Source organism: Myiozetetes cayanensis, unplaced genomic scaffold (assembly GCF_022539395.1).
Source record: "Myiozetetes cayanensis isolate MyiCay16 unplaced genomic scaffold, myiCay2020 scf683, whole genome shotgun sequence".
NCBI lineage: Eukaryota > Metazoa > Chordata > Aves > Passeriformes > Tyrannidae > Myiozetetes > Myiozetetes cayanensis.
The window spans coordinates 1-23,999 of record NW_026087946.1 but is presented as its reverse complement, the minus strand read 5'-3'; the positions used below and the strand labels follow the sequence as shown (position 1 = coordinate 23,999).

Below are 23,999 nucleotides of genomic sequence, written 5' to 3'. Positions count from 1 at the left end.
TTCCCCAATGTCCCTGCTGTACCCCAGATGTGCCACCTGCTGCAGCACCTGTGTCCCTGATGTCCCCAATGTCCCCCCTGTCCCCAGATGTGCCACCTGCTGCAGCACCTGTGCGAGCGGGAGCTGCAGCACCGCGTGGAGGCCATCGTGGCGTTCTCGGAGCGCCACGTGGAGCGGCTGCAGCGGGACCAGCGGCGCCGCTACGGCCTCCTCATGAGGGCACTCACCATGTCGGCCGCAGAGACCGCCCGCAGGACCAGGGAGTTCCGGTCACCACCGCAGGAGCAGGTGGGGACAACACGGGGACACCATGGGGGACAACAGAGGGACAACACGGGGACACCACGGGGGGGACACCCACGGGGACAACACAGGGACACCCACGGGGACACCACGGGGGGGACACCCACGGGGACAACACAGGGACACCCACGGGGACACCACGGGGACACCCACGGGGACAACACAGGGACACCCACGGGACACCACGGGGACACCACGGGGACACCCACAGGGACAACACAGGGACACCCACGGAGACACCCCTGGGGACAACACAGGGACACCCACGGGGACACCCCTGGGGACAACACAGGGACACCCCTGGGGACAACACAGGGACACCCTCGGGGATACCACGGGGACACCACAGGGGGGACACACCCAGGGACACCCAAGGACACGGCTGCAGGGGGGACCCACAGGGGTGGTCATGGGGACACTGCTGGGGACATCACAGGGGACACCACAGAGACACCCTCGGGGACACCACAGAGACACCCAGGGATACTCATGGGGTCACCACAGGGACACCCTTGGGGACACCCCTGGGGACAACACAGGGACAGACACCACGGGGACACCATGGGGACACCCCTGGGACACCCAGGGATACTCATGGGGACACCACAGGAACACCTGGGGACACTCATGGGAGGGGGACACACCCATGGGCGTGGCCATGGGGACACCACAGGGACACAGCTGGGGTCACACATCCAAAGGGGACACCTTAGGGACACTCCTGGGGACTCACATCCCTGGGAACACCTTGGGGACACTCATGGGGACACTCATGGGGTCACTTACCTGTGGGAGCAGCCTGGGGACACTGCTCGGGACACCTGTCAATGGGGACACACCTGGGAGGGACTGGGGACACTGGGAGGGACTGGGGACACTGGGAGGGACACCTGTCAATGGGGACTCACCTGGGAGGGTGTGGGGGACACTGGGAGGGACTGGGGACACTGGGAGGGACTGGGGACACTGCTCAGGACACCTGTCAATGGGGACACCCCTGGGAGGGTGTGGGGGACACTGGGAGGGACTGGGGACACTGCTCGGGACACCTGTCAATGGGGACACTGGGAGGGCACTGGGGGACACTGGGAGGGACTGGGGACACTGGGAGGGACTGGGGACACTGCTCAGGACACTGTCAATGGGGACACACCTGGGAGGGTGTGGGGGACACTGGGAGGGACTGGGGACACTGGGAGGGACACCTGTCAATGAGGACACACCTGGGAGGGACTGGGGACACTGGGAGGGACTGGGGACACTGGGAGGGACTGGGGACACTGCTCAGGACACCTGTCAATGGGGACACTGGGAGGGACACCTGTCAATATGGACACACCTGGGAGGGTGTGGGGGACACTGGGAGGGACTGGGGGACACTGGGAGGGACTGGGGACCTGTCAATGGGGACACCCCTGGGAGGGTGTGGGGGACACTGAGAGGGACTGGGGACACGTGGGGGATTGTCCATGGGGGGATGGCCGTGGGGTGGTCCCGCTGACCCCGTGTGCCCCCCCTGTCCCCCCGTGTCCCCCCTGTCCCCAGATCAACATGCTGCTGCAGTACAAGGGGGGTGCTGAGGGCGAGGAGTGTCCCGTGCCCGGGGACATCCGGGACGAGCTGCTCGACTTCCACAGCGACCTGCTGGCACACTGCGGTGAGGGGACACCCCCCTGGGCTTGGGGACACCCCCGGGGCTTGGGGACACCCCCGGGGGCTTGGGGACACCCCTCTGGGATTTGGGAACACCCTCGGGGCTTGAGGACACCTCCTGGGGCTTGGGGACATCCCCGGGGGCTTGGGGACACCCCCTGTGGTGAGGGGGGGCACAGGGACACCCCCAGGGCTTGGGGACACCCCCCTGGGTTTGGGGACACCCCACTGTGGTGAGGGGGAACTTGGGGACACCCCCTGGGGCTTGGGGACACCCTCTTGGGCTTGGGGACATCTCCCTGGGCTTGGGGACACCTCCCTGGGGCTTGGGGACACCCCCCTGGGCTTGGGGACACCTCCCTGGGCTTGGGGACACCTCCCTGGGGTTTGGGGACACCTCCCTGGGCTTGGGGACACCTCCCTGGGGCATGGGGACACCTCCCTGGGGTTTGGGGACACCTCCCTGGGCTTGGGGACACCCCTGGGGCTTGGGGACACCCCCTGGGCATGGGGACACCCCCTGGGCTTGGGGACACCCCCTGGGCATGGGGACACCTCCTGGGGCATGAGGACACCCTCCTGGGCCTTGGGGACACCCCCTGGGCTTGGGGACACCCCCTGGGCATGGGGACACCTCCTGGGGCATGAGGACACCCTCCTGGGCCTTGGGGACACCCCCTTGGGGCATGGGAACACCCTCCTGGGCCTTGGGGACACCCCCTGGGCATGGGGACACCCTCCTGGGCATGGGGACACCCCACTGTGGTGAGGGGGAGCTTGGGGACACCCCCTGGGGCTTGGGGACACCTCCTGGGGCATGGGAAAACCTCCTTGAGCTTGGGGACACCTCACTGTGGTGAGGGGGGGCTTGGGGACACTGCCCAGGGCTTGGGGACACCTCCCTGGGCTTGGGGACACCCCCGGGGGCTTGGGGACACCCCCATGGGGCTTGGGGACACCCCCCTGTGGTGAGGGGGGGCTTGGGGACACTGCCCTGGGCTTGGGGACACCCCCCTGGGCTTGGGGACATCCCCGGGGGCTTGGGACACCCCCTGTGGTGAGGGGGGGCACAGGGACACCCCCAGGGCTTGGGGACACCCCCCTGGGTTTGGGGACACCCCACTGTGGTGAGGGGGAACTTGGGGACACCCCTGGGGCTTGGGGACACCCCCCTGTGGTGAGGGGGGGCACAGGGACACCCCCAGGGCTTGGGGACAACTCCCTGGGCTTGGGGACACCCCCTGGGCATGGGGATACCCCCCTGGGGCTTGGGGACACCTTCCTGGGCATGGGGACACCCCCGGGGGCTTGGGGACACCCCCCTGTGGTGAGGGGGGGCTTGGGGACACTGCCCAGGGCTTGGGGACACCCCCCTGGGCTTAGGGACACCTTCCTGGGCTTGGGGACACCCCACTGTGGTGAGGGGGAACTTGGGGACACCCCTGGGGCTTGGGGACACCCTCTTGGGCTTGGGGACAACTCCCTGGGCTTGGGGACACCTCCCTGGGGCATGGGGACACCCCCTGGGGCTTGGGGACACCTCCCTGGGCATGGGGACACCCCCTGGGCATGGGGACACCCCCTGGGCTTGGGGACACCCCCTGGGGCTTGGGGACACCCCCTGGGCTTGGGGACACCCCCTGGGCATGGGGACACCTCCTGGGCATGGGGACACCCCTGGGGCATGGGGACACCTCCCTGGGGCATGGGGACACCCCCCTGGGCTTGGGGACAACCCCGGGGGCTTGGGGACACCTCCCTGGGGTTGGGGACATCCCCGGGGGCTTGGGGACACCCCCTGGGGCTTGGGGACACTCCCTGGGCATGGGGACACCCCCTGGGGTTTGGGGACACCGCCCTGGGCTTGGGGACACCCCCCTGGGCTTGGGAACACCCCTGGGGCTTGGGGACACCTCCCTGGGGTTTGGGGACACCTCCCTAGGGCATGGGGACACCCCCTGGGCATGGGGACACCTCCCTGGGCTTGGGGACTCCCCCCTGGGCTTGGGGACACCTCCCTGGGCTTGGGGACTCCCCCTAGAGCTTGGGGACACCCCCTGGGCATGGGGACACCTCCCTGGGCTTGGGGACTCCCCCCTGGGCTTGGGGACACCTCCCTGGGCTTGGGGACACCCCCTAGAGCTTGGGGACACCCCCTGGGCATGGGGACACCCTCCTGGGCCTTGGGGACACCCTCCTGGGCCTTGGGGACACCTCCCTGGGCTTGGGGACACCCCCCTGGGCTTGGGGACACCCCCTGGGCTTGGGGACACCCCCTGGGCATGGGAACACCTCCCTGGGCTTGGGGACACCCCCGGGGCTTAGGGACACCTCCCTGTGCATGGGGACACCCCACTGTGGTGAGGGGGCGCTTGGGGACACCCCCTGGGCATGGGGACACCCCCCGGGGCCTTGGGGACACCCCCTGGGCATGGGGATACCCCCTTGGGGCTTGGGGACACCCCCCTGGGCTTGGGGACACCCCGTGGGTCTTGGGGACACCTCCCTGCGGCAGAGAGACCCCCTCCCAGGGGAACTGGGACCCCCCCCAGGGCTGTTGGGATCCTCCCCAGGCCACGGAGACCCCCCCTGCAGGGACCCTCAGGCCCCTCCTCTGGGGGGACACGGGACCCCCTGGGACCCCCATGACCCCCCTTGCCCCCATGACCCTCCTGTGCCCCCTCCTGTGCCCCCCATGACCCTCCTCTGACCCCTCCCATGCCCCCTGTGCCCCCCATGACCCTCCTGTGCCCCCTCCCATGCCCCCTGTGCCCCCATGACCCTCCTGTGACCCTCTCCCGTGCCCCCATGCCCTCTGACCCCTCCCGTGCCCCCCATGACCCTCCTGTGACCCCTCCCATGCCCCCTGTGCCCCCCATGACCCTCCTGTGACCCTCCCTGCCCTGTGCCCCCCATGACCCTCCTGTGACCCCTCCCATGCCCCCCTGTGCCCCCTCATGACCCTCCTGTGACCCCTCATGACCCCCTGTGCCCCCTCATGACCCCCTGTGCCCCTCATGAACCCCTGTGCCCCCTCCCATGCCCCCCTGTGCCCCCCATGACCCTCCTGTGCCCCCTCCCATGCCCCCTGTGCCCCCTCATGACCCTCCTCCTGTGCCCTCCCATGCCCCCGTGCCCCCCAGGCATCGAGCTGAGCGAGGAGGAGGAGGAGGAGGAGGAGGAGCCGTCGCTGCGGCAGCGCCTGCTGGGGCTGGTCCAGAGGGTCGTGGGGTCCGGAGCCCCCAAGGATGAGGAGACCCCCCCTGAGGAGCCCCCGTGCCCAGTAAGGGGGGACAGGGGGATGGGGGGGACGGGGACCCCCAGGACTGTCCCCAGGCACACAGGGTGTCCCCACCTGCGGGAGCGGGGAGATGTCCCAGAGTGGGGGACACAGGAGTGCCACCTGTCCCCAGCAACCCCCATGTCCCTGTGTCCCTGCTGTCCCTGCTGTCCCTGATGTCCCTGTGTCCCTGCTGTCCCCACTGTCCCCAATGTCCCTGTGTCCCTGCTGTCCCCAATGTCCCTGCTGTCCCCAATGTCCCTGTTTGGTGTCCCCAGGCACCCTGCAGGAGCTGATCTCCCAGACCATGGTGCACTGGGCACAGGAGTCCCTGCTGTCCCTGCTGTCCCCAATGTCCCTGCTGTCCCTGCTGTCCCCTATGTCTCTGATGTCCCCAATGTCCCTGTTTGGTGTCCCCAGGCACCCTGCAGGAGCTGATCTCCCAGACCATGGTGCACTGGGCACAGGAGTCCCTGCTGTCCCACCTGTCCCACCTGTCCCCAATGTCTCTGTTGTCCCCAATGTCCCTGCTGTCCCTGATGTCCCCAATGTCCCTGCTGTCCCCAATGTCCCCAATGTCCCTGCTGTCCCCAGGCACCCTGCAGGAGCTGATCTCCCAGACCATGGTGCACTGGGCACAGGAGTCGTTCATCCAGAGCCCCGCTCTGGTCAGGGCCATGTTCAGCCTCCTGCACGGCCAGCACAGCACACTGGGTGCAGGAGTCCCTGCTGTCCCACCTGTCCCTGCTGTCCCCAATGTCCCTGCTGTCCCCAATGTCCCTGCTGTCCCTGCTGTCCCCAGTGTCCCCAGTGTCTCTGATGTCCCTGTTTGGTGTCCCCAGGTACCCTTCAGGAGCTGATCTCCCAGACCATGGTGCACTGGGTGCAGGAGTCCCTGCTGTCCCTGCTGTCCCCAGTGTCCCCAATGTCCCTGCTGTCCCCAATGTCCCCAGTGTCCCTGATGTCCCTGTTTGGTGTCCCCAGGCACCCTGCAGGAGCTGATCTCTCAGACCATGGTGCACTGGGCACAGGAGTCCCTGCTGTCCCCAATGTCCCTGTTTGCTGTCCCCAGGCACCCTGCAGGAGCTGATCTCTCAGACCATGGTGCACTGGGCACAGGAGTCCCTGCTGTCCCTGCTGTCCTCAATGTCCCTGATATCCCCAGTGTCTGTGTTTGGTGTCCCCAGGCACCCTTCAGGAGCTGATCTCTCAGACCATGGTGCACTGGGCACAGGAGTCCCTGCTGTCCCTGCTGTCCCCAATGTCCCTGCTGTCCCCAATGTCTCTGATATCCCCAATGTCCCTGTTGTCCCCAGGCACCCTGCAGGAGCTGATCTCCCAGACCATGGTGCACTGGGCACAGGAGTCCCTGCTGTCCCCAATGTCCCCAATGTCCCTGCTGTCCCCAATGTCTCTGATATCCCCAATGTCCCTGTTTGGTGTCCCCAGGCACCCTGCAGGAGCTGATCTCGCAGACCATGGTGCACTGGGCACAGGAGTCGTTCATCCAGAGCCCAGCTCTGGTCAGGGCCATGTTCAGCCTCCTGCACGGCCAGTACGACGCGCTGGGCGAGCTGGGCCGGGCGCTGCCCAAGGCCTACGCCATCAGTGCCACCTCGGTGCCCGACACCACCGCCCTGCTCGAGTGCCTGGGGCAGATCCGCTCCCTGCTCATCGTGCAGATGGGCCCCGAGGAGGAGAACCTCATGATCCAGAGCATCGGGTACGGCGCCCAAACGGCACCCTGGGACCCCTGAGAGCACCTTGAGACCCCAAACAGCACCCTGGGACCCCAAACAGCACCCTGGGACCCCAAACGGCACCCTGGGACCCCAAACGGCACCCTGGGTCCCCACACAGCACCTTGAGACCCCAGACAGGATCCTGGGACCCCAAACGGCACCCTGGGACCCCAAACAGCACCCTGGGACCCCTAACAGGACCCTGGCACCCCTAACAGCACCCTGGGACCCCTAACAGCACCCTGGGACCCCAAACGGCACCCTGGGACCCCTGAGAGCACCCTGGGACCCCTGAGAGCACCCTGGGACCCCACACAGCACCCTGGGACCCCAAACAGCACCCTGGCACCCCTAACAGCACCCTGGCACCCCTAACAGCACCCTGGGACCCCTGAGAGCACCCTGGGACCCCAAACAGCACCCTGGGGCCCCAAACGGCACCCTGGGACCCCAAACGGCACCCTGGGACCCCTGAACAGCACCCTGGGACCCCAAACGGCACCCTGGGACCCCTGAACGGCACCCTGGGACCCCAATATCCCTCCTGAGAGCACCCTCGGACCCCAAACAGCACCCTGGGACCCCAAACGGCACCCTGGGACCCCAAAAGGCACCCTGGGACCCCAATATCCCTCCTGAGAGCACCCTCGGACCCCTGAGAGCACCCTGGGACCCCAATATCCCTCCTGAGAGCACCCTGGGACTCCTGAGAGCACCCTCAGACCCCAAACAGGACCCTGAGACGCCAATATCCCTCCTGAGAGCACCCTCAGACCCCTGAGAGCACCTTGGGACCCCAGACAGGACCCTGGGACCCCAGACAGGACCCTGGGACCCCTGAGAGCACCCTGGGACCCCAAACAGGACCCTGGGACCCCACACAGCACCCTGAGACCCCAAACAGGACCCTGGGACCCCAAATCCTCCCCTCACCCCCCCTGTAACCCCCCAGGAACATCATGAACAACAAGGTGTTCTACCAGCACCCCAAATCCCCCCCTGACCCCCCTGTAACCCCCCAGGAACATCATGAACAACAAGGTGTTCTACCAGCACCCCATAACCCCCTCCCAGCACCCCAAATCCCCTCCTGACCCCCCTGTAACCCCCCAGGAACATCATGAACAACAAGGTGTTCTACCAGCACCCCAAATCCCTCCTGACCCCCTGTAACCCCCAGGAACATCATGAACAACAAGGTGTTCTACCAGCACCCCAAATCCCCCTGACCCCCTGTAACCCCCCCAGGAACATCATGAACAACAAGGTGTTCTACCAGCACCCCAAATCCCCCTGACCCCCTGTAACCCCCAGGAACATCATGAACAACAAGGTGTTCTACCAGCACCCCAAATCCCCCTGACCCCCTGTAACCCCCCAGGAACATCATGAACAACAAGGTGTTCTACCAGCACCCCAACCTGATGCGGGCGCTGGGGATGCACGAGACGGTGATGCAGGTCATGGTCAGCGTGCTGGGCGGGGGAGAGTCCAAGGTGAGCCCCCACACCCCCCTGGGTGCCTGACCCCTGAGCCCCTCTGAGCCCTCCCTGACCCCCTGTGCTCCCCAGGAGATCCGGTTCCCCAAGATGGTGACCAACTGCTGCCGCTTCCTCTGCTACTTCTGCCGCATCAGCCGCCAGAACCAGCGCTCCATGTTCGACCACCTGGGCTACCTGCTGGAGAACAGCGGCATCGGGCTGGGTGAGACCCCAAAACTCCCCCAGGACCGCCCCGTGTCCCCACTGCCACCCCCTGCCCTGCCACACCCACCCCTGCTCCGCCACACCCACCCCTGTCCCCTCCCCTGCCACCCCCACCTGGGCTACCTGCTGGAGAACAGCGGCATCGGGCTGGGTGAGACCCCTGGGACCCCACACCTCCTCTGGGACCCCACACCTCCCTGGGACCCTCCTGTGTCCCCACTGCCACCCCCTGCCCTGCCACACCCACCCCTGTCCCCTCCCTGCCACCCCCACCTGGGCTACCTGCTGGAGAACAGCGGCATTGGGCTGGGTGAGACCCCCAAACTCCCCCAGGACCCCCCGTGTCCCCACTGCCACCCCTGTCCCCTCCCAGCCACCCCCTGTCCTGCCACACCCACCCCTGTCCCTCCCCTGCCACTCCCACCTGGGCTACCTGCTGGAGAACAGTGGCATTGGGCTGGGTGAGACCCCAAAACTCCCCCAGGACCCCCGTGTCCCCAGTGCCACCCCTGCCCCGCCACACCCACCCTGACCCCTCCTGCCACCCCCACCTGGGCTACCTGCTGGAGAACAGCAGCATCGGGCTGGGTGAGACCCCTGGGACCCCCAAACCCCTCCATGTCCCCAGTGCCACCCCTGTCCCTGCCACACCCACCCCTGTCCTGCCACACCCACCCCTGTCCCCTCCCTGCCACCCCCACCTGGGTTACCTGCTGGGTAAGACACCCCACTCCTGACCCCCAACGCCCCCAGGACCCCTAAACCCCCTGTGGGACCCCAAAACTCCCGTGGGACACCCTCTGACCCCCTCAAATGTCCCCCATCACCCCCATCCCCTCCCCGTCACCTCCACCCCTCCCACCCCTGTGGGGGTCCCGTGTGACACCTTGAGCTGGGGGGTCCCTGCACCCCTAGGGTGTCACCTGGGGTCCCACAGCCCCCTGACCCCCAACCCTGTCCCCTCCCCAGGCATGCAGGGCTCGACCCCCCTGGACGTGGCGGCCGCCTCTGTCATCGACAACAACGAGCTGGCCCTGGCGCTCAAGGAGCAGGACCTGGAGAAGGTGGGACAGCCCCGTGCCCCCAGGTGTCCCCAGGTGTCCCCAGGTGTCCCCAGGTGTCACATGACCCCCCTGTGCCCAGGTGGTGACGTACCTGGCGAGCTGTGGCCTGCAGAGCTGCCCGATGCTGCTGGCCAAGGGCTATCCCCCAGGTGCCCCCAGGTGTCCCCAGGTGTCCCCAGGTGTCCCCAGGTGTCCCATACCCCCCTGTGCCCAGGTGGTGACGTACCTGGCGCAGCTGTGGCCTGCAGAGCTGCCCGATGCTGCTGGCCAAGGGCTAACCCCAGGCATCCCCAGGTGTCCCCAGGTGTCCCCAGTGTCCCCAGGTGTCCCCAGGTGTCTCTGGGTGTCACATGACCCCCCTGTGCCCAGGTGGTGACGTACCTGGGCAGCTGTGGCCTGCAGAGCTGCCCGATGCTGCTGACCAAGGGCTAACCCCCAGGTGTCCCCAGTGTCCTCCAGGTGTCCCCCAGGTGTCCCCAGGTGTCCCCAGTGTCCCCCAGGTGTCACATACCCCCTGTGCCCAGGTGGTGACGTACCTGGCGAGCTGTGGCCTGCAGAGCTGCCCGATGCTGCTGGCCAAGGGCTACCCCGACATCGGCTGGAACCCCTGTGGGGGAGAGAGATACCTCGACTTCCTGCGCTTCGCCGTCTTCGTCAACGGTGAGGGGTCCCGGGCTGTGTCCTCCTGGCCACATTTTGGGGCACCCCGGGCTGTGTCCCCACAGCAACGTTTTGGGGTACCCCAGGCTGTGTCCCCCTGGCCACGATTTGGGGGACCCCGGGCTGTGTCCCCATGGTCATGATTGGGGACCCTGGGCTGTGTCCCCATGGCCACGTTTTGGGGGACCCCAGGCTGTGTCCCCATGGCCATGATTGGGGACCCCGGGTTGTGTCCCCACAACCACGTTTTGGGGCATCCCGGGCTGTGTCCCCCTGGCTGTGATTGGGGACCCCGGGCTGTGTCCCCACGACCACGTTTTGGGGCATCCCGGGCTGTGTCCCCACAGCAACGTTTTGGGGTACCCCGGGCTGTTTCCCCCTGGCCACATTTTGACTGGGGACCCCAGGCTGTGTCCCCACGGCCACGTTTTGGGGGACCCCGGGCTGTGTCCCCACGACCACGTTTTGGGGGACCCCGGGCTGTGTCCCCACGACCACATTTTGGGGGGCCCCGGGCTGTGTCCCCACGACCACATTTTGGGGGGCCCCGGGCTGTGTCCCCACGACCACATTTTGGGGGGCCCCGGGCTGTGTCCCCCTGACTGTGATTGGGGACCCCGGGCTGTGTCCCCCTGGCTGTGATTGGGGACCCCTGGGCTGTGTCCCCATAGCCATGATTGGGGACCCTCGGGCTGTGTCCCCCTGGCCATGACTGGGGAACCTCGAGCTGTGTCCCCACAGCCACGTTTTGGGGGTCCGTATTTTTGGGGTCCCTGTTCTGAGGATTTTGGGGTTCTCCTGTGACTCCTGGGGCAGGGGAGAGCGGGGATTTTGGAGATCACCTGGGCAGGGACGTGGAGGAAACGCCAACGTGGTGGCAGCTTCTGATCCGGGATCTGGGGTGCCCTGTGACCCTGTGCTGGGGTCCCCGGCGGCTGCTGATCCGGGACTGGGGGTCCCTGTGACCCTGTGCTGGGGGTCCTTGTGCTCCTCTGGCTTTTGGGGTCCCTGTTCTGAGGATTTTGGGGTTCTGAGGATTTTGGGGTTCTCCCTGGGCAGGGGAGAGCGTGGAGGAGAATGCCAATGTGGTGGTGCGGCTGCTGATCCAGGGTTGAGGGGGTCCCTGTGACCCTGTGCTGGGGGTCCCCGTGCTCCTCTGGTTTTGGGGTCCCTGTTCTGAGGATTTTGGGGTTTTGAGGATTTTGGGGTTCTCCCGGGGCAGGGGAGAGCGTGGAGGAGAACCCCACGTGGTGGTGCGGCTGCTGATCCGGGATCTGGGGGGGTCCCTGTGACCCTGTGCTGGGGGTCCCCGTGCTCCTCTGGTTTTGGGGTCCCTGTTCTGAGGATTTTGGGGTTCTGAGGATTTTGGGGTTCTGAGGATTTTGGGGTTCTCCTGGGGCAGGGGAGAGCGTGGAGGAGAACCCAACGTGGTGGTGCGGCTGCTGATCTGGGATCTGGGGGGTCCCTGTGACCCTGTGCTGGGGGTCCTTGTGCTCCTCTGGTTTTGGGGTCCCTGTTCTGAGGATTTTGGGGTTCTGAGGATTTTGGGGTTCTCCTGGGGCAGGGGAGAGCGTGGAGGAGAATGCCAATGTGGTGGTGCGGCTGCTGATCCAGGGTTGAGGGGGTCCCTGTGACCCTGTGCTGGGAGTCCCCGTGCTCCTCTGGTTTTGGGGTCCCTGTTCTGAGGATTTTGGGTCCTGTTCTGAGGATTTTGGGGTTCTCCCGGGGCAGGGGAGAGCGTGGAGGAGAACCCCACGTGGTGGTGCGGCTGCTGATCCGGGATCTGGAGGGGGTCCCTGTGACCCTGTGCTGGGGGTCCCTGTGCTTCCCTGGCTTTGGGGTCCCTGTTCTGAGGATTTTGGGGTTCTGAGGATTTTGGGGTTCTGAGGATTTTGTGGTCCTCCCGGGGCAGGGGAGAGCGTGGAGGAGAACGCCAACGTGGTGGTGCGGCTGCTGATCCGGCGCCCCGAGTGCTTCGGGCCGGCGCTGCGGGGAGAGGGGGGCAGCGGCCTCTTGGCCGCCATCCAGGACGCCCTGAGCATCGCCCAGGACCCCGCCCGGGACGGGCCCAGCGGCAGGAGGGAGAGGAGGCCGTGAGGAACGGGATGGGAGTGGGATTGGGGTGGGATTGGGGAGGGGAACCCTGCCTGGGACAGCAGGAGGGAGAGGAGGCCGTGAGGAACGGGATGGGAGGGGATTGGGGGTGGGATTGGGGAGGGGAACCCTGCCCAGGACGGCAGGAGGGAGAGGAGGCCGTGAGGAACGGGATGGGAGTGGGATTGGGATGGGATTGGGAGGGGAACCCCGCCTGGGACAGCAGGAGGGAGAGGAGGCCGTGAGGAATGGGATGGGAGGGGGATTGGGGTGGGATTGGGGTGGGATTGGGGAGGGGAACCCCGCCCGGGACGGCAGGAGGGAGAGGAGGCCGTGAGGAATGGGATGGGAGTGGGATTGGGATGGGATTGGGGGTGGGATTGGGAGGAGAACCCCGCCTGGGACGGCAGGAGGAGAGGAGGCCGTGAGGAACGGGATGGGAGGATGGGATGGGATTGGGGGTGGGACTGGGGTGGGATTGGGGAGGGGAACCCCGCCCGGGACGGCAGGAGGGAGAGGAGGCCGTGAGGAACGGGATGGGAGTGGGATGTGGGGAGAGGGTGAGGATGAAGATGGGGGGTGGTGAGACCACAAAGAACGGGATGGAGACGGGATCGGGGTGACGAGGGTTGGGAAAGGATTGGGAATGGGGATAAGGATGAGGAAGGGTCCGGGGGGAGATGGGGATGAGGAGGATTGGGAGTGAGGATGAAGACGGGATGGGGTGGGGTACCACTGGGCGGTCTCCCCCCCTGAACCCCCATGTCCCCCTCCCCAGCTTCGGCCCCGAGGAGCCCCCCGAGGAGAACCGGGTGCACCTCGGCCACGCCATCATGTCCTTCTACGCCGCCCTCATCGACCTGCTGGGCCGCTGCGCCCCCGAGATGCACGTACGGACCGGGGCTGGGGGCTCAGGGGGCTCGGGGTGGGGAACAGCACTTGGGGTGACCCCCTGTGTCCCTGCTTGTCCCCACAGCTGATCCAGGCGGGGAAGGGCGAGGCCCTGCGGATCCGGGCGATCCTGCGCTCGCTCGTGCCGCTCGAGGACCTGGTGGGGATCATCAGCCTCCCCCTGCAGATCCCGGCCCTGGGAAAAGGTGGGAGGGGCCCTGAAAACGAGGAGGGTCCCCAAAAGGAGGGGGTCATTGGGGTTGAGGGGACCCTAAAATGGGGTGTCACAGCACTGGGACCTGGTGGGGATCATCAGCCTCCCCTGCAGATCCTGGCCCTGGGGAAAGGTGGGAGGGCCCTGAAAACGGGGAGGGTCCCCAAAAGGAGGAGGTCATTGGGGTTGGGGGACCCTAAAATGGGGTGTCACAGCACTGGGACCTGGTGGGGATCATCAGCTTCCCCCTGCAGATCCCGGCCCTGGGAAAAGGTGGGAGGGGGCCCTGAAAACGGGGAGGGTCCCCAAAAGGAGGGGGTCATTGGGGTTGGGGGACCCTAAAATGGGGGTGTCGCAGCACTGGGACCTGGTGGGGATCATCAGCCTCCCCCTGCAGATCCCAGCCCTGGGAAAAGGTGGGAGGGGGCCCTGAAAACGGGGAGGGGGTCCCCAAAAGGAGGGGGGGGTCATTGGGGTTGGGGGGTGACCCTAAAATGGGGGTGTCACAGCACTGGGACCTGGTGGGGATCATCAGCCCCCTCCCTGCAGGGCGCTGGGAAAAGGAGGGGAGTGCCCAAAAAAGGGGTGGGGGGCTTGTCCCCAAATTGGGGAGAGGGGGTCACTAGGACCGGGGAGACCCCAAAATGGGAGGGCAGTGGGCGGGGGGCACACAGACAGGTTTTTGGGGTACACCGAGTGCCCGGACAGACCTGGGGGGGGCACAGATTTTGGGGGGCCCATGAGGGGGTTCCCCTGAATTTTGGGGTCCCCCCAATCAGATGGGAACGTGGTGGAGCCCCGCATGGCCGCCAGCTTCGTCCCCGAGCACAAGGCGCCCATGGTGCTGTTCCTGGACCGCGTGTACGGCGTGCAGAGCCAGGAGTTCCTGCTGCACGTCCTGGAAGTGGGGTTCCTGCCCGACATGCGCGCGGCTGCCTCCCTCGACACGGTGAGGGGCACCCCAAAACCCCTCCACACCGTGAGGGGCATCCCAAAAACACCCTCCACATTGTGAGGGGCACCCCAAACCCCTCCACACTGTGAGGGGCACCCCAAACCCCCTCCACACTGTGAGGGGCACCCCAAAAACACCCCTGTGCCTCCCTCCACACTGTGAGGGGCACCCCAAAAACACCCCTGTGCCTCCCTCGACACGGTGAGGGGCACCCCAAACCCCCTCCACACCCTGAGGGGCATCCCAAAAACACCCCTGTGCCTCCCTCCACACCATGAGGGGCACCCAAAACACCCTGTGCCTCCTCGACACGGTGAGGGCACCCCAAACCCCTCCACACCGTGAGGGGCACCCCAAAAACACCCCTGTGCCTCCCTCCACACCGTGAGGGGCACCCCAAAAACACCCCTGTGCCTCCCTCGACACGGTGAGGGGCACCCCAAAACCCCTCCTCCACACCGTGAGGGCACCCCAAAAACACCCCTGTGCCTCCCTCGCACACTGTGAGGGCACCCCAAACCCCCTCCACACTGTGAGGGCACCCCAAAATACCCTCCACACGGTGAGGGGCACCCCAAAACCCCTCCACACCGTGAGGGGCACCCCAAACCCCTCCACACCGTGAGGGGCACCCCAAAAACACCCCTGTGCCTCCTCGACACCGTGAGGGCACCCCAAACCCTCCACACCGTGAGGGGCACCCCAAAAACACCCCTGTGCCTCCCTCGACACGGTGAGGGGCACCCCAAAAACACCCCTGTGCCTCCCTCGACACCATGAGGGGCACCCCAAACCCCTCCACACCATGAGGGGCACCCCAAACCCTCCACACCATGAGGGGCACCCCAAAAACACCCCTGTACCTCCCTCCACACCGTGAGGGGCACCCCAGAAACACCCCTGTGCCTCCCTCGACATGGTGAGGGGCACCCCAAACCCTTCCACACCATGAGGGGCACCCCAAAAACACCCCTGTGCCTCCCTCGACACGGTGAGGGGCACCCCAGAACATTTCTCACCATTTACCCCTCACATTTTCCGCCCTTTTTCCCCTCCCTTTTCTCACCATTTTCCCCTCACATCTCCCACCATTTTCCCCTCACATCTCCCACCATTTTCCCCTCACATTTCCCTCTATTTTCCCCTCACCATTCCCTCCCTCTTTCCCCTCACATTTCCCGCCCTTTTCCCTCACATTTCCCACCCTTTCCCCCTCACATTTCTCACCCTTTTCCCCTCATATTTCCCGTCCTTTCCCCCTCACATTTCTCACCATTTTCCCCCTCACATTTCTCACCACTTTCCCCTCACATCTCCCACCATTTCCCCTCACATTTCCCACCCTTTTTCCCCTCACATTTCCCTCCATTTTCCCCTCACATTTCTCACCCTTTTCCCCCCTCACATTTCTTACCCTTTTCCCCTCACATTTCCCTCTATTTTCCCCTCACCATTCCCTCCCTCTTTCCCCTCACATTTCCCTCCATTTTCCCCTCACATTTCCCTCCATTTTCCCCTCACATTTCTCACCCTTTTCCCCCCTCACATTTCCTGCCCTTTTTCCCCTCACATTTCCCACCCTTTTCCCCTCACATTTCCCACCATTTTCCCCTCACCATTCCCTCCCTCTTTCCCCTCATATTTCCCACCATTTTCCCCTCACATTTCTCACCCTTTTCCCCCCTCACATTTCTCACCCTTTTCCCCCCTCACATTTCCTGCCCTTTTTCCCCTCACATTTCCCACCCTTTTCCCCTCACATTTCTCACTATTTTCCCCTCACGTTTCCCTCCATTTTCTCCTCACATTTCTCACCATTTTCTCCTCACCATTCCCTCCCTCTTTCCCCTCTCATTTCCCTCCCTCTTTCCCTTCACATTTCCCACTCTTTTTCCCCTCACATTTCTCACTATTTTCCCTTCTCATTTCCCTCCCTCTTTCCCTTCACATTTCCCACTTTTTCCCCTCACATTTCTCACCATTTTCCCCTCACATTTCCCGTCCTTTCCCCCTCACATTTCTCACCATTTCCCCCTCACATTTCTCTCCTTCTTTTCCCTCACATTTTCCTCTCTTTCTCCTCATGTTTCCCACCCTTTTTCCCCTCACATCTCCCACCCTTTTCCCCCTCACATTTCTTACCCTTTTCCCCTCACATTTCTCACCATTTTCCTCTCACGTTTCTTACCCTTTTCCCCTCACATTTCTCACCACTTTCCCCTCACATTTCCCACCCTTTCCCCCTCACATTTCCCACCCTTTGCCCTCACATTTCCCACCCTTTTTCCCTCACATTTCTTACCCTTTTCCCCTCACATTTCCTGCCCTTTTTCCCCTCACATTTCTCTCCATTTTCCCCTCACATTTCCCACCCTTTCCCCCTCACATTTCCCACCCTTTGCCCTCACATTTCTTACCCTTTTCCCCTCACATTTCTCTCCAATTTCCCCTCACATTTCTCACCATTTTCCCCTCACATTTCCTGCCCTTTTTCCCTCACATTTCTTACCCTTTTCCCCTCACATTTCTCTCCATTTTCCCCTCACATTTCTCACCATTTTCCCCTCACATTTCCTGCCCTTTTCCCCTCACATTTCCTCCATTTCCCTCACATTTCTCTCCATTTTCCCCTCACATTTCTCACCATTTTCCCCTCACATTTCCCGCCCTTTTTCCCATCACATTTCTCACCCTTTTGCCCCTCACATTTCCCACCCTTTTTCCCTTCACATTTCTTACCCTTTTCCCCTCATATTTCCCTCCATTTTCCCCTCACATTTCCCACCCTTTTCCCCCTCACATTTCCCACCCTTTTCCCCCTCACATTTCTCTCCATTTTCCCCTCACATTTCTCTCCATTTTCCCCTCACATTTCTCTCCATTTTCCCCTCACATTTCTCACCCTTTTCCCCTCACATTTCCCACCCTTTTTCCCCTCACATTTCCCTCCATTTCCCCCTCACATTTCTCACTATTTCCCCCTCACGTTTCCCTCCATTTTTCCCTCACATTTCTCACCATTTTCCCTCACATTTCCCACTCTTCTCCCCCCTCACATCTCCCACCCTTTTTCCCCTCACATTTCTCACCCTTTTCCCCTCACATTTCCCGTCCTTTCCCCCTCACATTTCTCACCTTTTCCCCCTCACATTTCTCTCCCTCTTTTCCCTCACATTTTCCTCTCTTTCTCCTCATGTTTCCCACCCTTTTCCCCCTCACATTTCTCACAATTTTCCCCTCACATTTCCCTCCCTCTTTCCCCTCACATTTCCCGTCCTTTCCCCCTCACATTTCCCGTCCTTTCCCCCTCACATTTCTCACCCTTTTCCCCCTCACATTTCTTTCCATTTTCCCTCACATTTCTCACCATTTTCCTCTCACGTTTCTTCCTTTTCCCCTCACATTTCTCACCATTTTCCCCTCACATTTCCCTCCATTTTCCCCTCACATTTCCCTCCATTTTCCCCCTCACATTTCTTACCCTTTTCCCGTCACATTTCTCACCCTTTTTCCCCTCACGTTTCCCTCCATTTTCCCCTCACATTTCCCACTCTTTTCCCCTCACATTTCTCACCATTTTCCCCTCACATTTCTCACCATTTTCCCCTCACATTTCTCTCCCTCTTTCCCTCACATCTCCCACCCTTTTTCCCCTCACATTTCCCACCATTTTCCCCTCACCTTTCTCTCCATTTTCTCCTCACATTTCTCACTATTTTCCCCTCACATTTCTCTCCATTTTCCCCTCACATTTCCCACCATTTTCCCCTCACATTTCTCTCCATTTTCCCCTCACATTTCCCGCCCTTTTTCCCCTCACATTTCCCTCCATTTTCCCCTCACATTTCCCTCCATTTTCCCCTCACATTTCCCTCCCTTTCCCTGTTCCCGACCCCCCCAGGCGACCTTCAGCACGACGGAGATGGCGCTGGCGCTGAACCGGTACCTGTGCCTGGCGGTGCTGCCGCTCATCACCAAGTGCGCGCCGCTGTTTGCGGGCACGGAGCACCGCGCCATCATGGTGGACTCCATGCTGCACACCATCTACCGCCTGTCCCGCGGCCGCGCCCTCACCAAGGCCCAGCGCGACGCCATCGAGGAGTGCCTCATGGCGCTCTGCAGGTAGGACCCCAAACTGCCCCAAATCCTGCCCCCCCCGCAGCCACTCCCACCCCCCATGTCACCTCCCCAGGGCCCTTCAAGCATCTCATGGTGCTCTGCAGGTGGGACCCCAAACTGTGCCCCAAATCCCCCCCTGCAGCCCCCAACCCCTGCAGCCACTCCCACCCCAGCGCAGCCACCCATGGCCATCCCGCCCCTCACGGCCAACCCACCCCCTGTGTCACCTCCCCAGGGCCCATCAAGGGTCTCATGGTGCTCTGCAGGTGGGACCCCAAACTGTGCCCCAAATCCTGCCCTCCCCGCAGCCACTCCCACCCCCAACCCACCCCTGTGTCACCTCCCCAGGGCCCATCAGAGTGCCTCATGGCGCTCTGCAGGTGGGACCCCAAACTGTGCCCCAAATCCCCCCTGCAGCCACTCCCACCCCCACCCTGTGTCACCTCCCCAGGGCCCATCAAGGGTCTCATGGCGCTCTGCAGGTGGGACCCCAAACTGTGCCCCAAATCCCCTGCAGCCCCCAAACCCCTGCAGCCCCCTCCACCCCAACCCAGCCACCATGGCCATCTCACCCTCCTGGCCAACCCACCCCCGTGTCACCTCCCCAGGGCCCATCAAGGGCCTCATGGCGCTCTGCAGGTGGGACCCCAAACTGTGCCCCAAATCCCTCCCCTGCAGCCACTCCCACCCCCAACCCACCCCCGTGTCACCTCCCCAGGGCCCATCAAGGGCCTCATGGCGCTCTGCAGGTGGGACCCCAAACTGTGCCCCAAAACTCCCTCCCCTGCAGCCACTCCCACCCCCAACCCACCCCCTGTGTCACCTCCCCAGGGCCCATCAAGTGTCACGTGGGGCTCTGCAGGTGGGACCCCAAACTGTGCCCCAAATTCTGCCCCCCGCAGCCACTCCCACCCCCTGTGTCACCTCCCCAGGGCCCTTCAAGCATCTCATGGTGCTCTGCAGGTGGGACCCCAAACTGTGCCCCAAATCCCCCCCTGCAGCCACTCCCACCCCCAACCCACTCCCTGTGTCACTGACCCAGGGCCCATCAATTGTCACATGGGGCTCTGCAGGTGGGACCCCAAACTGTGCCCCAAATCCCCCTGCAGCCCCCAAACCCTGCAGCCACTCCCACCCCCAGCCCACCCTCACAGCCAACCCACCCCCGTGTCACCTCCCCAGGGCCCATCAAGGGCCTCATGGTGCTCTGCAGGTGGGACCCCAAACTGTGCCCCAAATCCCGCCCCTGCAACCCCCAAGCCCCTGCAGCCACCCCCACCCCCAACCCACCCCTCACAGCCAACCCACCCCTGTGTCACCTCCCCAGGGCCCATCAAGGGTCTCATGGCGCTCTGCAGGTGGGACCCCAAACTGTGTCCCAAATCCACCCCTGCAGCCCCCAAACCCCTGCAGCCACTCCCACCCCCAACTCACCTCACGTCCAACCCACCCCCGTGTCACCTCCCCAGGGCCCATCAAGGGCCTCATGGCGCTCTGCAGGTGGGACCCCAACTGTGCTCCAAAACCCCCTCCCTGTAGCCACCCCTATCCCCAACCCACCCCTCACGGCCAACCCACCCCCGTGTCACCTCCCCAGGGCCCTTCAAGGGTCTCATGGTGTTCTGCAGGTGGGACCCCAAACTCTGCTCCAAATCCCCCTGCAGCCCCCAAACCCCTGCAACCACCCCCAACCCACCCTCACAGCCCACCCACCCCCTTGTCACCTCCCCAGGGCCCGTCAAGCATCTCGTGGGGCTCTGAGGGTGAACCCTAACCCCCTTACACCTTCTGTGCCCCCATCTCCCCTCCCTGCACTCCCAACCGCCCCCTGACCTCCCTCTTTACCCCCCCAGGTACATCCGCCCTCGATGCTGCAGCACCTCCTGCGCCGCCTCGTCTTCGACGTCCCCATCCTCAACGAGTTCGCCAAGATGCCCCTCAAGGTGAGCCGCCAGGGGGTCCCTGCGCTCCCCCAGCCCCTTAACCCCCGACCCCCTGACCCCCAGTGTCCCCCAAAGCTGCTGACGAACCACTACGAGCGGTGCTGGCGCTACTACTGCCTGCCCAACGGCTGGCCCAACATGGGCGTCAGCTCCGAGGAGGAGCTGCACCTCACCAGGAAGCTCTTCTGGGGCATCTTCGACTCCCTGGCGCACAAGGTGGGCTCTGGGGGGGCAGGGGGACACCTTGGGGACACCTGGGGACACGGGGGTGATGGGCACGTGGGGGACAGGGGGACATGGGGAGGGGAGTGATGGGGAACACAGGGACAATGGGAACAGCCATGTGGGGACAGGGGGGGCTCGGGTGGTCCTGGTGGGCTCAGGGTCCCTGTGTCCCTGGGGTGGCTCTGGGGTGGCTCAGGGTCCCTGTGTCACCTCCCCTGTCCCCCTGTCCCCTCAGAAGTTCGAGGCCGAGCTGTACAAGCTCTGGGGTGGCTCAGGGTCCCTGTGTTCCCGGGGTGGCTCTGGGTGGCTCAGGGTCCCTGTGTCACCCCCCCGTCCCTGCTGTCCCCTCAGAAATTCGAGGCTGAGCTGTACAAGCTCTGGGTGGCTCAGGGTCCCTGTGTCACCTCCCTGTCCCTGCTGTCCCCTCAGAAGTTTGAGGCCGAGCTGTACAAGCTGGCCATGCCGTGTGCCCAGGGTGGCTCTGGGTGGCTCAGGGTCCCTGTGTCACCTCCTCTGTCCCTGCTGTCCCCTCAGAAGTTCGAGGCCGAGCTGTACAAGCTCTGGGTGGCTCAGGGTCCCTGTGTCACCTCCCCTGTCCCCGCTGTCCCCTCAGAAGTTCGAGGCCGAGCTGTACAAGCTCTGGGTGGCTCAGGGTCCCTGTGTCACCCCCCCTGTCCCTGCTGTCCCCTCAGAAGTTCGAGGCCGAGCTGTACAAGCTCTGGGGTGGCTCAGGGTCCCTGTGTCACCTTCCCTGTCCCTGCTGTCCCCTCAGAAGTTCGAGGCCGAGCTGTACAAGCTCTGGGGTGGCTCAGGGTCCCTGTGTCACCTCCCCTGTCCCCACTGTCCCCTCAGAAATTCGAGGCCGAGCTGTACAAGCTGGCCATGCCGTGCCTCTGCGCCATCGCCGGCGCCATCCCCCCCGACTACGTGGACGCCAGCTACTCGTCCCGCACCGAGAAAAAGGCCTCGGTGGACGCCGAGGGCAACTTCGACCCCAAACCCGTCGAGACCCTCAAGTAGGGGTCGCAAAGACCACCCCCCACCCCGGCCCTGCGCCCCCCGGGGCCAGCACGAGACCCCCAGTGCTGTCCTTCCTCATCCTGACTCCCCCAGTTCTGTCTTTCCTCATCCTGACCCCTCCAACCCCCTCCTTCCTCACCCTCATCCTCATGGAGACCCCCCAACCTCTCCCAGACCCCCCAGCTCCCTCCAGACCCCCTAATCCTGTCCTTCCTCATCCTGGCCCCTCCAACCCCCTCCTTACTCATCCTCATGGGGACCCCCAACCACCTCCCAGGTCCCCCAGCCCCTCCCAGTTCCATCCAGACCCTCCAACCCCTCCTTCCTCACTCTCATCCTCGTGGGGACCCCCCCAACCTCTCCTCAGACCCCCCAACTCCCTCCCAGACCCCCTAATCCTGTCCTTCCTCATCCTGACCCCTCCAACCCCTCCTTCCTCACCCTCATCCTCATGGGGCCCCCCAACCTCTCCCAGACCCCCCAGCCCCTCCCAGTTCCATCCAGACCCTCCAACCCCTCCTTCCTCACCCTCATCCTCGTGGGGACCCCCAACCCCTCCCAGCCCCCCCACCCTCATCCCCTGTCCCCCTGACCCCCCCGTGTCCCCCCAGCGTCATCATCCCCGAGAAGCTCGACGGCTTCATCAACAAGTACGCCGAGTACACGCACGAGAAGTGGGCCTTCGACAAGGTGGGGACCCCCTGGGGCCCCCTGACCCCGTGGGACACCCCCAGGACCCCCAAGGGGTCCCCCAGCCCCTTGAGCCCCCCCACCAAATCTGTGTCTCCTCCCAGATCCAGAACAACTGGACTTTTGGGGAGACCGTGGACGAAGAGGCCAAACCCACTCCCATGCTGAGGCCCTACAAGACCTTCTCTGAAAAGGTACCCTGGGGACCCCCTGAGGCACCCCCAGACCCACCAGGACACCCCCAGACCCACCAGGACACCCCCAAACCCATCAAAACCCCCAAACCATCCGTCCCCTCCACTGCATCATCACTGACCATCCTCGTCCTTCAGACGCCCCAAAACCCTCCAACCCCCCAAAACCCTCCAAACCCACCCCAAAACCATCCAACCCCCCAAACCACCCTCCTCCTCCTCTTGACCCTCCCTGAGCCCCCTGATTTTGGGGGACCCCTTGACCCACCCCAGGACCAGAAAATCCACCGAGGGCCATCATCACCCTCACCCAACCCCCAACCCTGTCCCTGCTCCTCCCCACGGACCCCCCATGATTTTGGGGGCCTCCCCCCGATTTTGGGGAGCCCCCCTGAGCCCTGTGACCCCCCCCAGGACAAGGAGATCTACCGGTGGCCCATCAAGGAGTCCCTGAAGGCCATGCTGGCCTGGGAGTGGACGGTGGAGAAGGCCCGGGAAGGGGAGGACGAGCGGGCCGAGAAGAAGAAAACGCGGAAAATCTCCCAGAGCGCCCAGGTGGGACCCTCAAAAACACCTCCAGGGGTTGGGAACCCAAAACACTCCAGGGGGTGGGGGAACCCCAAAAACACCTCCAGGGGGTTGGGGGAACCCCAAAAACACCTGCAGGAGGTGCCCCCTGACCCCCCATTTTATCCCCCCCCAGGCCACCTACGACCCCTCCCACGGGTACAGCCCCCAGCCCGTGGACCTGACCGGGGTGACGCTGTCCAGGGAGCTCCAGGTGAGGACTCCCAATGTCCCCCTGTCCCCCAGTGTCCCCTGGGACCCCCCAATGTCCCCTGTACCCCAGTGTCACCCCTGTCCCTCAGTGTCCCCTAGGAACCCCCAATGTCCCTGGGACCCCAGTGTCACCCCTGTCCCCCATGTCACCCCTGTCCCCAATGTCACCTTCATGTCCCTCTGTGTCCCCTGGGACCCCCCAATGTCCCCTCTGTCCCCAATGTCTTCCCTGTCCCCAATGTCCCTCCATGTCCTTCCCGTGTCCCTGGGACCCCCAGTGTCACCCATGTCCCCCATGTCCCCTGGGACCTCTCTAATGTCCCCTCTCATGTCCCCTGGGACCCCACATACATCCCCTCTGTCCCCAATGTCCCTCCATGTCCCCTGGGACTCCTCGATGTCCCTCTGTCCCCCAATGTCTCCTCCCTGTCCCCCCAACCTCTCCATGTCCCTCCATGTCCACTGG

The 23,999-nt window shown here is 64.1% G+C and overlaps 1 protein-coding gene across 1 annotated transcript; it reads left to right on the top strand.

Moving 5' to 3' along the window:
- Positions 1-87: 87 nt before the first annotated feature.
- Positions 88-23,534, top strand: LOC126651584 (ryanodine receptor 1-like; the record flags this gene model as incomplete). The annotated part of the gene is given in 22 exon segments (XM_050337542.1): positions 88-288; positions 1,849-1,960; positions 5,100-5,239; positions 5,842-5,950; positions 6,686-6,959; positions 8,360-8,474; positions 8,550-8,682; positions 9,654-9,748; positions 10,273-10,408; positions 12,321-12,501; positions 13,281-13,392; positions 13,479-13,599; positions 14,387-14,556; positions 18,464-18,684; positions 20,535-20,545; positions 20,548-20,624; positions 20,700-20,840; positions 21,702-21,865; positions 22,481-22,559; positions 22,664-22,753; positions 23,168-23,308; positions 23,457-23,534. Coding segments are annotated over 22 exon segments (2,901 nt in total), but the record flags the coding sequence as incomplete, so codon positions are not given.
- Between the last annotated feature and the right edge of the window lie 465 nt (positions 23,535-23,999).